At 41.9% G+C, this 13,232-nt stretch overlaps 2 protein-coding genes across 3 annotated transcripts; both read left to right on the forward strand.

The window, feature by feature from the left end:
• Nucleotides 1-810: 810 nt before the first annotated feature.
• On the forward strand, nt 811-4,509 carry LOC115128387 (proteasome subunit beta type-9). 2 transcript variants are annotated; one of them, XM_029658199.2, is made up of 7 exons: nt 811-910; nt 1,065-1,204; nt 1,437-1,504; nt 1,629-1,760; nt 2,026-2,155; nt 3,791-3,932; nt 4,072-4,509. In XM_029658199.2, exons 2-7 carry the CDS (start codon nt 1,151-1,153, stop codon nt 4,197-4,199), a joined length of 654 nt encoding a protein of 217 aa, XP_029514059.1. In that variant the 5' UTR covers nt 811-910; nt 1,065-1,150; the 3' UTR covers nt 4,200-4,509. The 2 variants fall into 2 exon arrangements, with proteins under 2 accessions (XP_029514059.1, XP_064873811.1); XM_065017739.1 differs by lacking the exon at nt 811-910 and having other exon boundaries at nt 930-1,204.
• An 818-nt stretch (nt 4,510-5,327) lies between these two features.
• LOC115128386 (antigen peptide transporter 2-like) lies at nt 5,328-9,836 on the forward strand. Its single transcript, XM_029658198.2, has 11 exons — nt 5,328-5,982; nt 6,066-6,180; nt 6,353-6,483; nt 6,766-6,971; nt 7,179-7,376; nt 7,528-7,656; nt 7,951-8,139; nt 8,255-8,428; nt 8,672-8,831; nt 8,939-9,075; nt 9,237-9,836. The coding sequence occupies exons 1-11, from the start codon at nt 5,448-5,450 to the stop codon at nt 9,441-9,443; spliced, it is 2,181 nt and encodes a 726-aa protein (XP_029514058.1). The 5' UTR covers nt 5,328-5,447; the 3' UTR covers nt 9,444-9,836.
• Nucleotides 9,837-13,232: the final 3,396 nt, after the last annotated feature.

The raw sequence follows: 13,232 nt of genomic DNA on the forward strand, positions 1-13,232 counted from the left end.
TGGACAGGGGAACTCTGCCTAGAATGGATGGACATTTCTAAGTGACCCCAAACTTTCGAACGGTATTGTAGGTAGGGATAAAGTGAGCCTGTTATAACTAATGCGTATTTAAACCTGTGTTTACATGACAGCAACATACAAATAATAAAACATGTAAATATTGGTATAACTTAAAACTGTTATATAATGAGTGAGACAGGCGCACGAATACGATACCCCAAGACAGGCTAACCTCTCACGGTTACAATAACGGGAGGTTCTTTTTCAAATATATTTATGCCTCTGTAACTTTCTCACTCATCATTATTTACGATTCATTCAGGATTATCCCTAATCATGGTAGCATCCACATTAATGTAGAAGTGTTTAGAAACATATTATATTCTTATCTACAATAAAAGTGACTCCAAAATTACACAATTCATTATTTACCATTCCTTTCTATTGGGCACAAATGAATCTGAAACGCATCCAAAACAAACACCAAATGCATCCAACAAGTTTGTAGAGTCACAAGCTTGATGTAGTCATTGCGTGCTGTGAATATGGGACCACACTACTTAATTTTAGACTACTCTACTACACGTATAACTTAATTTGTCCCAATACTTCTGTTCCCCTAAAATGAAGGGACTATGTACAAAAAGTGCCGTAATTTCTAAACGGTTCACCCGATATGGATGAAAATACCTTTACATTTAAACGGACAGTCTACACTTTAACCTCATAGTCATAGTACCATTTCAATTCCAAAGTGTTGGAGTACAGAGCCAAAACAACAACAAAATATTGTCTCTGACCCGATGCTTTTGGAGCTCTGTATGTTTCTTGGGAAATAATTTCAGCCTCTCACTGACAATCTAACTTTCATTTTCATTTTCTTCTGGAAAATGGTGGACCAGACAGAAAGGTATGACGGCTTCTTTCTCAAATATCTCTAATAGTTGACTCTAAATACAAAATTGTAGTGTAATAGCAATCGCTCGCGTATGTCCTAAATGAGGCGTCGTTTGGTTTTAAATTGCATGTTTTCTTTCTCTTTCCATTTCGCGTTGAGTCAATAGGCTTCTCACACACCGTGCTCACTGAACAGGTATCAACGCGACCAGCCACTTATTATCTATCGGGCGCAAAAATCAAGCGCTTTAAGATGTTAGAAGAATCATCAGAGCCAGGGTGGCTATCTGAAGAAGTAAAAACTGGGGTGAGTATATATTTTGATGACATGTATGGAGGTTGAATTGATATTAGCCTATAATGTTGGGGTGTTCATTCTGTTTTTGTCTATTTATTTGTAGGAATGTTTAAATATAATCTATTGCCTTTTCCAAATGGTCAGTCTCAAAGTGAACGTAGCTGTGTTGAGTCATTCAAATTAGTAATTTAATTATGCCCTCAAGACCGCTTAATCAAACTTGTGTCTGTTTTCCTATCAGACCACCATCATTGCTATTGAGTTTGATGGAGGGGTGGTGCTGGGCTCTGACTCCCGAGTGTCTGCTGGGTAAATTTCTGTACCAAGTCTTTGAAAGCCAATCATTTACTATGAACATTCAAAAAGTGATGGTCCTCCCTAAACCCTCCGTTTTTCCTCCATCCATCCTCCCTCTTCTCTCCATCCCTCACAGGGAGACTGTGGTGAACCGGGTGATGAACAAGCTCTCTCTCCTCCATGACAAGATCTACTGCGCCCTGTCAGGCTCGGCTGCGGACGCCCAGACCATCGCTGAGATGGTTAACTCCCAGCTGGATGTGCACAGGTATTACCCGTGTTTCCTGCTTCATGGCTATTTATTGTGGTCGACAATATATCTAGTCCTATGTAGAACACATTAAGTTGAGTTAATAAATGTATGGAAAGGTCAATAGGCCTTCACTGTGCATTTTCTCATGTTCTCATTTTATTTTTATTTAACCTTTATTTAATTAACTATGCAATAGGGGATTGCCTTTATACAGTAGATGCAGTTAAATAATTATGCTATTAAGCTGTGGCTTATGTGACTTGTGACCTCTTGAACTCAGCATTGAGGTTGGAGAGGATCCTCAAGTTCGTTCAGCTGCCACTCTGGTGAAAAACATCTCGTACAAGTACAAAGAAGAGCTGTCAGCGCATCTCATTGTTGCCGGGTGGGACAAGAGAGGAGGGGGACAGGTCAGTCGCTACATAGAAATGCCACATCTATAAACACTAGTCCCATCTGTATTCATTTCTTTATTGTGCACCTTTCGGAACATTGTCTTGCACCTTGAACATTTAAACTGATGACTGAAGCTCAGAAGAGGTCATTTTAAATTGAATTTAACCATTTTGTAATAGTTTTGAGTGCATGCTTAAATGAACTTTTAGTACAATTAGTAGGGGAGAGCCGGGACAAAAGTAAAACGGGGTGAAAGTAACACACCCATTTGCTCAGATGAGACAGGAGCTAGAATCAGATAGTGAAATCAGCACGTTACTAATGCAGAGGACGAGCAACCTGCAAAAAAACTGCCCAGTCCAACCAAATGATCAACAAAAAGTAGTTGAGTAATGTAAGTACCCGGACGTGTTTTTCGGTTATAGAGTTGAATAGTGTTGAATTTAAGGTTCCAAACAGATGTTGTTTTCTTAAACCCATTTAGTAACTAAATGACAGCACAGGTTTCAAGTAAAATGCTAGCTAGTCTTGGTTGTTAGCCAGGGAGACGTTACAAGAGAGATCGGTGGGACGAATGGAACACAATGTTACCTGATGACCTGGATTAAAATAACTTTAAGCACAGGCCATTGTCTCTTCTAGTTCATAATGCTTTTATAATGTTATCAAGATATCAACAAGTGACAATGTTTAAAAATGTGATCTGACATCATTAGTATTATGCCTTAATCAATTGACTTGATGGGTCAGCTTCTCAAAAAGCTTTTATCGACCGGCTAGTGGTTAAAAATATTTATCTTTATGATTCTGGGGATCAATTACCTTGTGTTAAGCCATGGAAATGTGATAAGCATGATGAGTTTTCTGTTTGTGAGGAGAATAAAAAAAGTTTATTCTATCAAGACTCGAGGAGTGCGTATGATAAGGGCAGCTGGAGATAACCTGATTGTTAGGGCCACAAAAAAAATGTAAATAAAAAAACCTTTATTTAACCAGATAGGCCAGATGGTGATAAACATCTACTACATTCCCATTGAAGTGAGATGAGAAAATGATGGTTAATATCTATTATTTGATCCATTTTAGTCCGATTAATATTGTAAGGCAAAACATTGTGGTTGAGCAACATTGCGATGTTGATGCAATGTTGATTTTCATACATTTAGAACTTATAGCATTAATTATTATTCAAATCGGCACAAAAATGTATTTATGGCTGATAGTACATTTGTTGAAAGTAACGAGCATTACAAATCAGAAACTTGGAGATAAGACAGCTATTGTACACTTCTCGCCAGGTGTTACTTCCGTCCCAAGGCTGTGTTACTCCCGCCCCGCCAGCAGGTACAAAAGTAACGTTGCGGTAGTTCTGTTGCCGGCCTATTTCATGTCAATTCATTTACCCTAGAAATTGAATTACAGTTGCTAATGGTAGAGGACATATATAAATTGAATTGTCATGAAATATGATCTATCTAGCTCTATCGATCCGAGTAATTAGGAAAAGTCCAAAAAGTGTTACTTTCGTTCTGGTTCTCCCCTACATAATCAAACTCACAGTTGTTCACTAGTCTGCATAATATTTTACTTACTTCAGAGTTTGCTAGGTTTCTGTGCTCAAGCATCCCCCTCTCATTGATCTGTCCCAGGTGTACGTGACCCTGAATGGCTTGTTGTCCAGACAACCCTTTGCGGTAGGCGGTTCCGGAAGCGCTTATGTCTATGGGTTTGTTGATGCAGAGTACCGGAAGGCCATGAGCAAAGAGGACTGCCAACAGTTTGTTGTCAACAGTGAGTGACATTGCACTTTTAAAATACTTATGTGTTGATATATGACCTAAACAGCATGACTTTGGAAGCTATTAAGATGTTGTATAATTTTTTATAATAAATTCTCCCTCTCTCTCTTTCTTCACCTCTCCTCTCTCAGCACTTTCATTGGCCATGAGTCGAGATGGTTCGAGTGGAGGTGTGGCCTACCTTGTCACTATCGATGAAAAGGGTGCAGAGGAGAAATGCATCCTGGGCAACGAGTTGCCCACTTTTTATGATCAGTAAAAACTGTGTTGTGAAAACTGAAACACTCAAGTTGTCGTAGTTATTGAACAGTGAGTGGACATTTGGCCGACTTATGAACAAACAGTATTAAATCTACACAGGATATAGAATGTTTGAATAAGGTTATAAATCATGCTGGCACAATGTTCAATATTCTCATCCCCACATCACTACACATACTACTTTTGTATTATTCATAATAGTTAAGCCCTCTGTTGAAGACACTGATTTTATTTTGGGCACCCGGGGACCTCATGCTGGACTGTGTCTTTGGGTGATTCACAAGTCAATAAACCATCTCTCAATTAAACTTTCTTTGGCTATTTCTCTGTATGTTTATTTTTTTCAACACCAAAACAACTATTCAAGAAGTATTCTGCCACCATCAAACGTGTTGGTAATTTTTGTTATTATGATTATGTTTGCCGGGATATAAACCATGCACTTGTGAGGCCATGGGGATTTTCGTAGCAAATTGTATTCATTTTAGGTGATGAGTCATCAGTTACCAAGTGGATATGAAGCCAGCAGGTTTCATTTAAAAAAAAAACGAATTGTTGACTTGTGTTCATTAAAGCTAGCATATGACAGACCTACATTAGCCTACTTAGGTTATCCTAGTGAGTGGTTAAGGTGAAATAGACAATATATCAGCTATATCAATGGGGTTAATGAGGTCACAGACATGGTCACGTATATTTGTGGACTGTGGGAACTGTTACCTCACATGAACTCCAAAAGGCGCCAAAGCGGGGAGCGCAAACGAGACCAGTGCATATACACACGCATACACAAAAGGGGTTCTTCCGTTGTCCCCATAGGAGACCCCTTTTTGGTTCCAGGTATAACTATTTTGGGTTCCATGTAGAACCATCTGTGGAAAGGGATCTACCTGGAACAGAAAGGGGTTCTCCTATGGGGAGAGCCCTTTTAGGTTATAGATAGCACCTTTTTTTCCCCCGAAGAATGTAGGATAAACATGTCACCATTAACCACTATACTAGCAGTATTGTTTGTTATTTATTATGTCACAGAATACAAGCTAAATGATAAGGTGCACAGTATTGTGTAGAATATTTCCCTCTGATTCTGATTAAGGCATATGGGAAATTGAAACTGAAACTAAAACGCTGCCTCTGAAAATATCTGAAAACAGTCCATTCAGTGGACAGGATCTTCATGAATTCGGGGACTTGCCATCTCTCACCTTTTAATTAATAGGTAGGTTATAGATTAAAAAACATTTAGATGACAAAAATGATGCTTAGAACGTGCGTGTTCGCTATGGCTGTAGGTCTATGCATTGACATAACCACATTGGCTTTTGGCGCATCTATTTCCAAAACTGGAACAAGAACTTTTGATGCTTTCGGGAATGTGGTGCGTCTATGGGTTGTAACGGGGATTCGGTTAGTTTTACTACTCTGTTTATCGCTACTCACACTAGGATCGATAAAACCCGTATTCAAGCGCTGGTTAGCGGTGCACTGTTTCCTTGCCCCGGTCTATGAGACTGGGCGACTTATGCTGTATGGAGGTTCACCGGAGCGCGTGTATGGATCTTTGGGTCTGGGGAGTCCAAGTTTGTGGCCATTGTGTACCGTGGCAACAGCTGCAGCAGCCTTATTTTGGGAGACAACCTTCCCTGACAGCAATGGAGAAAGCAACGGTAAACAGAAGACGCAGAAGGCACGAGTGCTGTTCATGAGAGTCCTCATCTTCTACAGACCTGACACCCTCCTTTTGGTTGGGGCATTTATATTCCTGTCACTGGCTGTCCTCTGTAAGTATTTCATTGCTGTTTTGAAAAAAGTAGTATTATATGATGATGATGTTGATGATGATAGTGGTGGTGTGTGTTTTCAGGTGAGATGTTCATCCCATTCTACACTGGAAAAGTGATTGACATCTTGGGTACCCAGTACAAGTGGAATAACTTTCTCACAGCTATCATCCTCATGGGGCTTTACTCTTTGGGAAGGTAAGTTGATACAGCAGTATATACAGTCTCCTGTCAATATCGCACATTCCACGCTGTACGTTGTATTGTTTCAAAATGTTTGTGATTGAAGACGCCGACTTCTCTGCTGCAATGTGAACATCAGATTGATTATTCCAACACACCAATAGCTTAATATGTCTGTTTGTTGCAGCTCTTTCAGTGCTGGCTGTCGTGGTGGCCTCTTCATGTGTGCCATCAACAGCTTCACCTGCAGAATGAAAGTGAAGCTGTTTGGGGCCCTGGTGAAGCAGGAGATTGGCTTCTTTGAGACCATCAAGACAGGTAGAGACACGTTAATGATTCCAAACATCTTATGGTGGTGATCCGAAAGTATGATCAGCGTGCAATCTGTTGTCTCACTGGATCAAGTGGAAACCTTGTTTGTTCATGAAATTTCCACTGTAGCTAAAATGCACATTCTATGGAACTTTCTTTGTCCTTCAATAGACTGTCCTCTAGTGCGTGGCAGAATATCTCTTGAACCCACTGCCAGTTTGTTCTTCTATGCTCCTTGGTTATTCGACGACGTTAAAACAATTTACTTTCACCTCTGAACTGTCGTAGGTGACATCACGTCCCGGCTGTCCACAGACACCACCCTGATGGGCCGGGCGGTGGCCCTAAACGTCAACGTCCTACTGAGGACCCTCATTAAGACGGTGGGTATGCTGTCGCTCATGATGAGCCTGTCCTGGAAGCTGACTCTGCTCATGCTGATGGAGACGCCCATCACCGGCCTGTTGCAAAGCGTCCATGACAACTATTACCAGGTATAGTACAGTCGTTTGTGTCCAGAACAGAAGGTCCGGGAAATGATCTATTGGTGCCTGCAGACCCTGAAATTATTAGCTGAAATCGTTATAATTTTTTATTTTTGTTGTGAAAATACAGTACATGAGATGTTGACTGCTAAATGTACTGGGTAACCTTATAAAATAGAGTCCAGTAAATGTTATTGTGGATTGACTGTTCCTCAGAGGCTCTCTAAGGAGGTGCAGGACTCTATAGCCATGGCGAACGAGGCAGCGGGGGAAACAGTTGGCGGAATCCGGACCGTACGAAGCTTCAAAACTGAGCAGCATGAGGCTGGTCGCTATAACAACAGGTTGATGGACACCCACAATCTCAAGACCAGGCGGGACACCGTCAGGGCAGTCTACCTGCTCCTGAGAAGAGTGAGTATGCAGGGATCACTCCCTGCTCAGAATATGCTCAGAATACATCAATTGTTTTTATTTGATTAGGAATAAGGCAAACTGCCTGTCACCATCTTTTATGATCTTCTGTGCACATTCTCATCACATTCTGTGTGTTTGTGTGTTACAGCTAACAGCAGTGGTAATGCAGGTGGCTATGCTGTACTATGGCAGACTGTTTATCCAGCGAGGTCAGATGAGCACTGGGAACCTGGTCTCTTTCATCCTCTATCAGTCTGACCTGGCAGACAATATCAGGGTACGCTAATGCTACTTTACCTTTGTGTCTCAGCCCCATCCTTCACAGTGAGACAAATGTCTTATCAACAACCGTTAACGTTCCATCAACCATTAAGAGTGTAATACATTTTACAAGTTTAATCGCAATGTATTCATTAAGAAAGTACATAATGTAAAAGTTGCTATAGAGACGAGAAAGATCATACAACATAAATACGTAGTAACTGTTGAAAATGTTGATTCCAAACACTAACATTTTTTTGAGTTACGAAGATACAATTCTGTACAATAAATCTGCCCTCTGCCCTCTCAGACTTTGATTTACATTTTTGGCGACATGCTGAATTCAGTGGGGGCAGCTGGTAAGGTGTTTGAGTACCTGGACAGAGAGCCCCAGGTCAGCACCAAGGGGACACTCCAACCAGAGACCTTGACTGGACACGTCCAGTTCCACAACCTCTCCTTCTCCTACCCCACCCGCCAGGAACGCAAAGTACTGCAGGTAAAGCTTGCCTGGGAGGAAGTTGGAACAAGGGGCAGTTTCGTCATCACCACATTTTTGCATTTCCTTGTGCCATTGCTGAGGTAGTGTGTCATTGGCTCTCTGCTTGTGTTAGGGCTTCTCTCTGGAGCTGAGGCCGGGTCAGCTGACTGCTCTGGTGGGGCCATCAGGAGGGGGGAAGAGCACCTGTGTCAGTCTGCTGGAGAGGTTCTACCAGCCTCAGCAGGGAGAGATCCTATTGGACGGACTGCCACTGCAGAGTTACCAGCACCACTACCTACACAGGAAGGTAATGTCGACAGCTACCAGAACCACTTCCAACACACCTGCACAGCAAAGTAATACAGCTACTCTTACACAGATATTGGTATTTTTACATGTCTAGAGAGCACAGGAAGATAACTGTAGCATGCCGCATTGTCTACCAACATCATTCCCTATTAGAAATCTTTGCAGAAGAAGAAACATTGCATTAAATTTGATGGGATGATTGGTGATAAAGTTTTCCCTGCTTGGGTTTTCCCTCTACCAGATAGCCATGGTAGGCCAGGAGCCTGTTCTGTTCTCTGGGTCCGTCAAGGACAACATTGCCTACGGCCTGGCAGACTGCTCTATGGAGAGGGTACAGGAAGCTGCTCGCAGAGCCAACGCCCACAGCTTCATCAGCCAACTGGAGAAGGGTTACGACACAGGTACACTGGCCCATGATCAATAACAAATAGGAATATTCTATATATCACTGCTGGATGACCACAAGGAGAGACTTGATACATTTACTGTCTGTCTGTCCATCTATTAGATGTAGGAGAGCGGGGTGGTCAGCTGTCCGGCGGTGAGAAGCAGCGTATCGCCATCGCCAGAGCTCTGATCAGAGAGCCACAGGTCCTCATCCTGGACGAGGTCACCAGCGCACTGGACACGGAGAGCGAACACATGGTACGGCATCCCTCCTCACATGAACCATATAGTTTTAGCCTTCCATCATCCATACTCTCAATATGGTTAGTGCTAGTAGTTTCACATACGTACTACCTATGACATTCTCTGTAGGGTTAGCGCTAGTTAGCGGTTTCACATATCTGTTATCGCTGTCTCAGGTCCAGGAGGCCCTGGCTAGCTGCCCCTCCCAGACCCTGCTGGTGATCGCTCACAGGCTGAAGACCATTGAGAGGGCAGATCAGATCATTCTGATTGACCAGGGGACTGTCCAGGAGCAGGGCACTCACCAGGAGTTGATGGACAGGAAGGGGAGCTACTACAAACTAAGAGAGAGACTCTTCACCGAAGACGACATGCCACATTGACAAAACAATGCTACTGTTTGAACTGTAAATAGTGATGTCATTTTCTCACTCTCTCTCTGACCAATACTCACTACCTCCTAATATACTGTAAACCACATGTACAGTACATCAAATTTATGTAAATATTGAATATAGTTAGATTTAGGGGGGTTTCTTAAGAGATGGACACTTCTGTTGGTGACATTTTGTTATCTTGTATGAGTGGTTTTGATTTGATTTGATTGTATTGTCTTCTTCCTATTCTTATTTCTTTAATGTTTGAATAATGCATAGAGGGACAGTGAGTGACCCATGTTCTAAAAAAGTTTATGATGTTCTGGAGCAAAAGTCTATTACGTTGCCTACCCAAGAGAATAAATCATCTATTAAACATTTCAATCTTTTGCTAAACCACATCATTTGATCTGACGCTTGTTTTACATTTCCTGTACACATCCATACCCATCGTTGTGAATGCTGTTGTCTTTAGTGTTTTATCGGTGCGACAGACTTGTCTGCAGCCATTTTTGTGGTGAAGTGTAGCCAAAAGCAATGTTTGCCGGTATTTTTTATTGTGCATGAGCTTTTGTCTTACTTTTTAGTGTTGTCTGGTCCACTTGAATGTGTACATGAGCATATTTGATTGGGGTACGGAATAATTGTTATTTTATCACACAGAGCATTAAGTCTTGGAAAGTCCCTGGAGAACCGTCCCTTGTTCTTTGCCAATGTTTTTGGCAGTCTGCCTGTCTGCACTATGGCTAAAGCCACAACATGTCAGTGCTCCAACACCCCCTACCGGAGAACAATAACACATAGACACAGACCTCAAGAGAGATACTGGCACCCATTTTAACGACCAGATCTGACTAGTGCACATCACCATGACATGGCGGCAGTCGAGTGTCATACTAATAGTGAGAGTTTCTTTTGGAGAATCCTTAACACTGATCAGGGGAAAAACACTGCTACAATGTGTCTTGCAGGTGTTTTGAAGTATTCACTTGGTCAGTGTCTTGTGAGTTTTCTGCTCATCTTTACTGTTTGTGCATCTGCAGCACTGGTACAGACATACATCATCTAGTCATCCAAATCCTCAACTCAATCAAAGTGGTGATAAGAAGTACCTGAGTTTGTTTATTTTGGGGCTCTTGCGGTTTGAGCTCAGGACATTCGTGAGATAAGTGTCATGTGGCAACATTCATCAACTCAATTATTTTCTCAGTAGAAGTTTGCATTGTCAGTTTGACATATACAGTATATTTTCCAGTCCCTTTAAGGTTGGTGACATATCAACAACAATCCACCTACCCACTGCCAACGGATACCGATAACAAGGGGTGGAGGGAGAGCACAAAGGTGAAAATACCAGCGGCCATCTCATCTCAAGACCTTCTGGCATCACAAAATGGCCGACAATAACTTGATCTGTCTGGGTGAAGCGGCAATTGTGCAACCACTGCATGCCAAATCAGTTGGCTTGCAATCCCGCCAGTACTTTCTGCCTTTGCTTTCACTTTCATTTCAGTATACTTCACCAAGCAAAACAAGCCAACGCCAAATCCTGTGTCTTGTGACTGCTATTTAGTCTTGGATACTCAATGCTGTTAAACAAGGACGCAGGCTGACATATTCTATTTTACTAAAATATGTGCCACTCCATTTAGTATATGTTACTTTACGTTAGGTAACATTACATTGACTTACAGTGGGGCAAAAAAGTTTTTAGTCAGCCCCCAATTGTGCAAGTTCTCCCACATAAAAATATGAGAGAGGCCTCATCATAGGTACATTTCAACTATGACAGACAAAATCAGAAAAAAAAGTAAGAGCAGTGCTGTTTTGAGGCTGTTGCTGGGCAACACGGACTTTCAACTCCCTCCAAAGATTTTCTATGGGGTTGAGATCTGGAGACTGGCTAGGCTACTCCAAGACCTTGAAATGCTTCTTACGAAGCCACTCCTTCGTTGCCAGGGCGGTGTGTTTGGGATCATTGTCATGCTGAAAGACCCAGCCACGTTTCATCTTCAATGCCCTTGCTGATGGAAGGAGGTTTTCACTCAAAATCTCACGATACATGGCCCCATTCATTCTTTCCTTTACACGGATCAGTCGTCCTGGTCCCTTTGCAGAAAAACATCCCCAAAGCATGATGTTTCCACCCCCATGCTTCACAGTAGGTATGGTGTTCTTTGGATGCAACTCAGCATTCTTTGTCCTCCAAACATGACGAGTTGAGTTTTTACCAAAAAGTTATATTTTGGTTTCATCTGACCATATGACATTCTCCCAATCTTCTTCTGGATCATCCAAATGCTCTCTAGCAAACTTCAGATGGGCCTGGACATGTACTGGCTTAAGCAGGGGGACACGTCTGGCACTGCAGGATTTGAGTCCCTGGCGGCGTAGTGCGTTACTGATGTTAGGCTTTGTTACTTCGGTCCCAGCTCTCTGCAGGTCATTCACTAGGTCCCCCTGAGTGGTTCTGGGATCTTTGCTCACCGTTCTTGTGATCATTTTGACCCCACGGGGTGAGATCTTGCGTGGAGCCCCAGATCGAGGGAGATTATCAGTGGTCTTGTATGTCTTCCATTTCCTAATAATTGCTCCCACAGTTGATTTCTTCAAACAAAGCTGCTTACCTATTGCAGATTCAGTCTTCCCAGCCTGGTGCAGGTCTACTTTTGTTTCTGGTGTCCTTTGACAGCTCTTTGGTCTTGGCCATAGTGGAGTTTGGAGTGTGACTGTTTGAGGTTGTGGACAGGTGTCTTTTATACTGATAACAAGTTCAAACAGGTGCCATTAATACAGGTAACGAGTGGAGGACAGAGGAGCCTCTTAAAGAAGAAGTTACAGTTCTGTCAGAGCCAGAATATTTATTTTCCACCATCATTTGCAAATAAATTCATAAAAAATCCTACAATGTTATTTTCTGGATTTTTTTCTCTCATTTTGTCTGTCATAGTTGAAGTGTACCTATGATGAAAATTACAGGCCTCTCTCATATTTTTAAGTGGGAGAACTTGCACAATTGGTGGCTGACTAAAAACTTTTTTGCCCCACTGTACCAATGCAATAGTGGTCGTACAATATAAAACTAATTGTAGGACGTATAGTAACGTATGTCTGGCTTGATTTTGACCCGTTTAGTATGATATATTACGTTCAACAGCTTTAGTCTGATATGATATTTTCAACTTGCATCAATATGCTACGTTCTGTTAGGATTTAAGGTTAGGGTTAGGAGTTATGTTAAAGGGTTATGGGAGGGTTGGCTAACATAAGTAGTTGCAAAGTAGCTAAAAAGTAGTAAGTAGTTGCAAAAGTTGACCGTGATGAGATTTGAATAAGCAACCTTTGGGTTGGTCGACGTTTGCATAACACCACCCTCCTTTAGTTTTTGCCTTAAGTAATCTACTGTCTGAAGAATTGCAACATTTGCCTAGAACTAACGCTGCAGATAGCAATACTGGGTAATTTGAAAAGCCATAGTCATTGGTGAGATTTTGGGGCTGCTTCTTTGCGATTTTGGGGCTGCTTCTTGGCAATTTTGGGGCTGTTTCTTGGCAATGTCTCACATGGAATAGCCTTCATTTCTCAGAACAAGAATAGACTGACGAGTTTCAGAAGAAAGGTCTTTGTTTCTGGCCATATTGAGTCTGTAATCGAACCCACAAATGCTGATGCTCCAGATACTCAACTAGTCTAAAGACGGCCAGTTTTATTGCTTCTTTAATCAGCAAAACAGTTTTCAGCTGTGCTAACATAATTGCAAAAGGGTTTTCTAATGATCAATTAGCCTTTTAAAAT

This window comes from Oncorhynchus nerka, linkage group LG4 (genome assembly GCF_034236695.1).
Source record: "Oncorhynchus nerka isolate Pitt River linkage group LG4, Oner_Uvic_2.0, whole genome shotgun sequence".
Lineage (NCBI taxonomy): Eukaryota > Metazoa > Chordata > Actinopteri > Salmoniformes > Salmonidae > Oncorhynchus > Oncorhynchus nerka.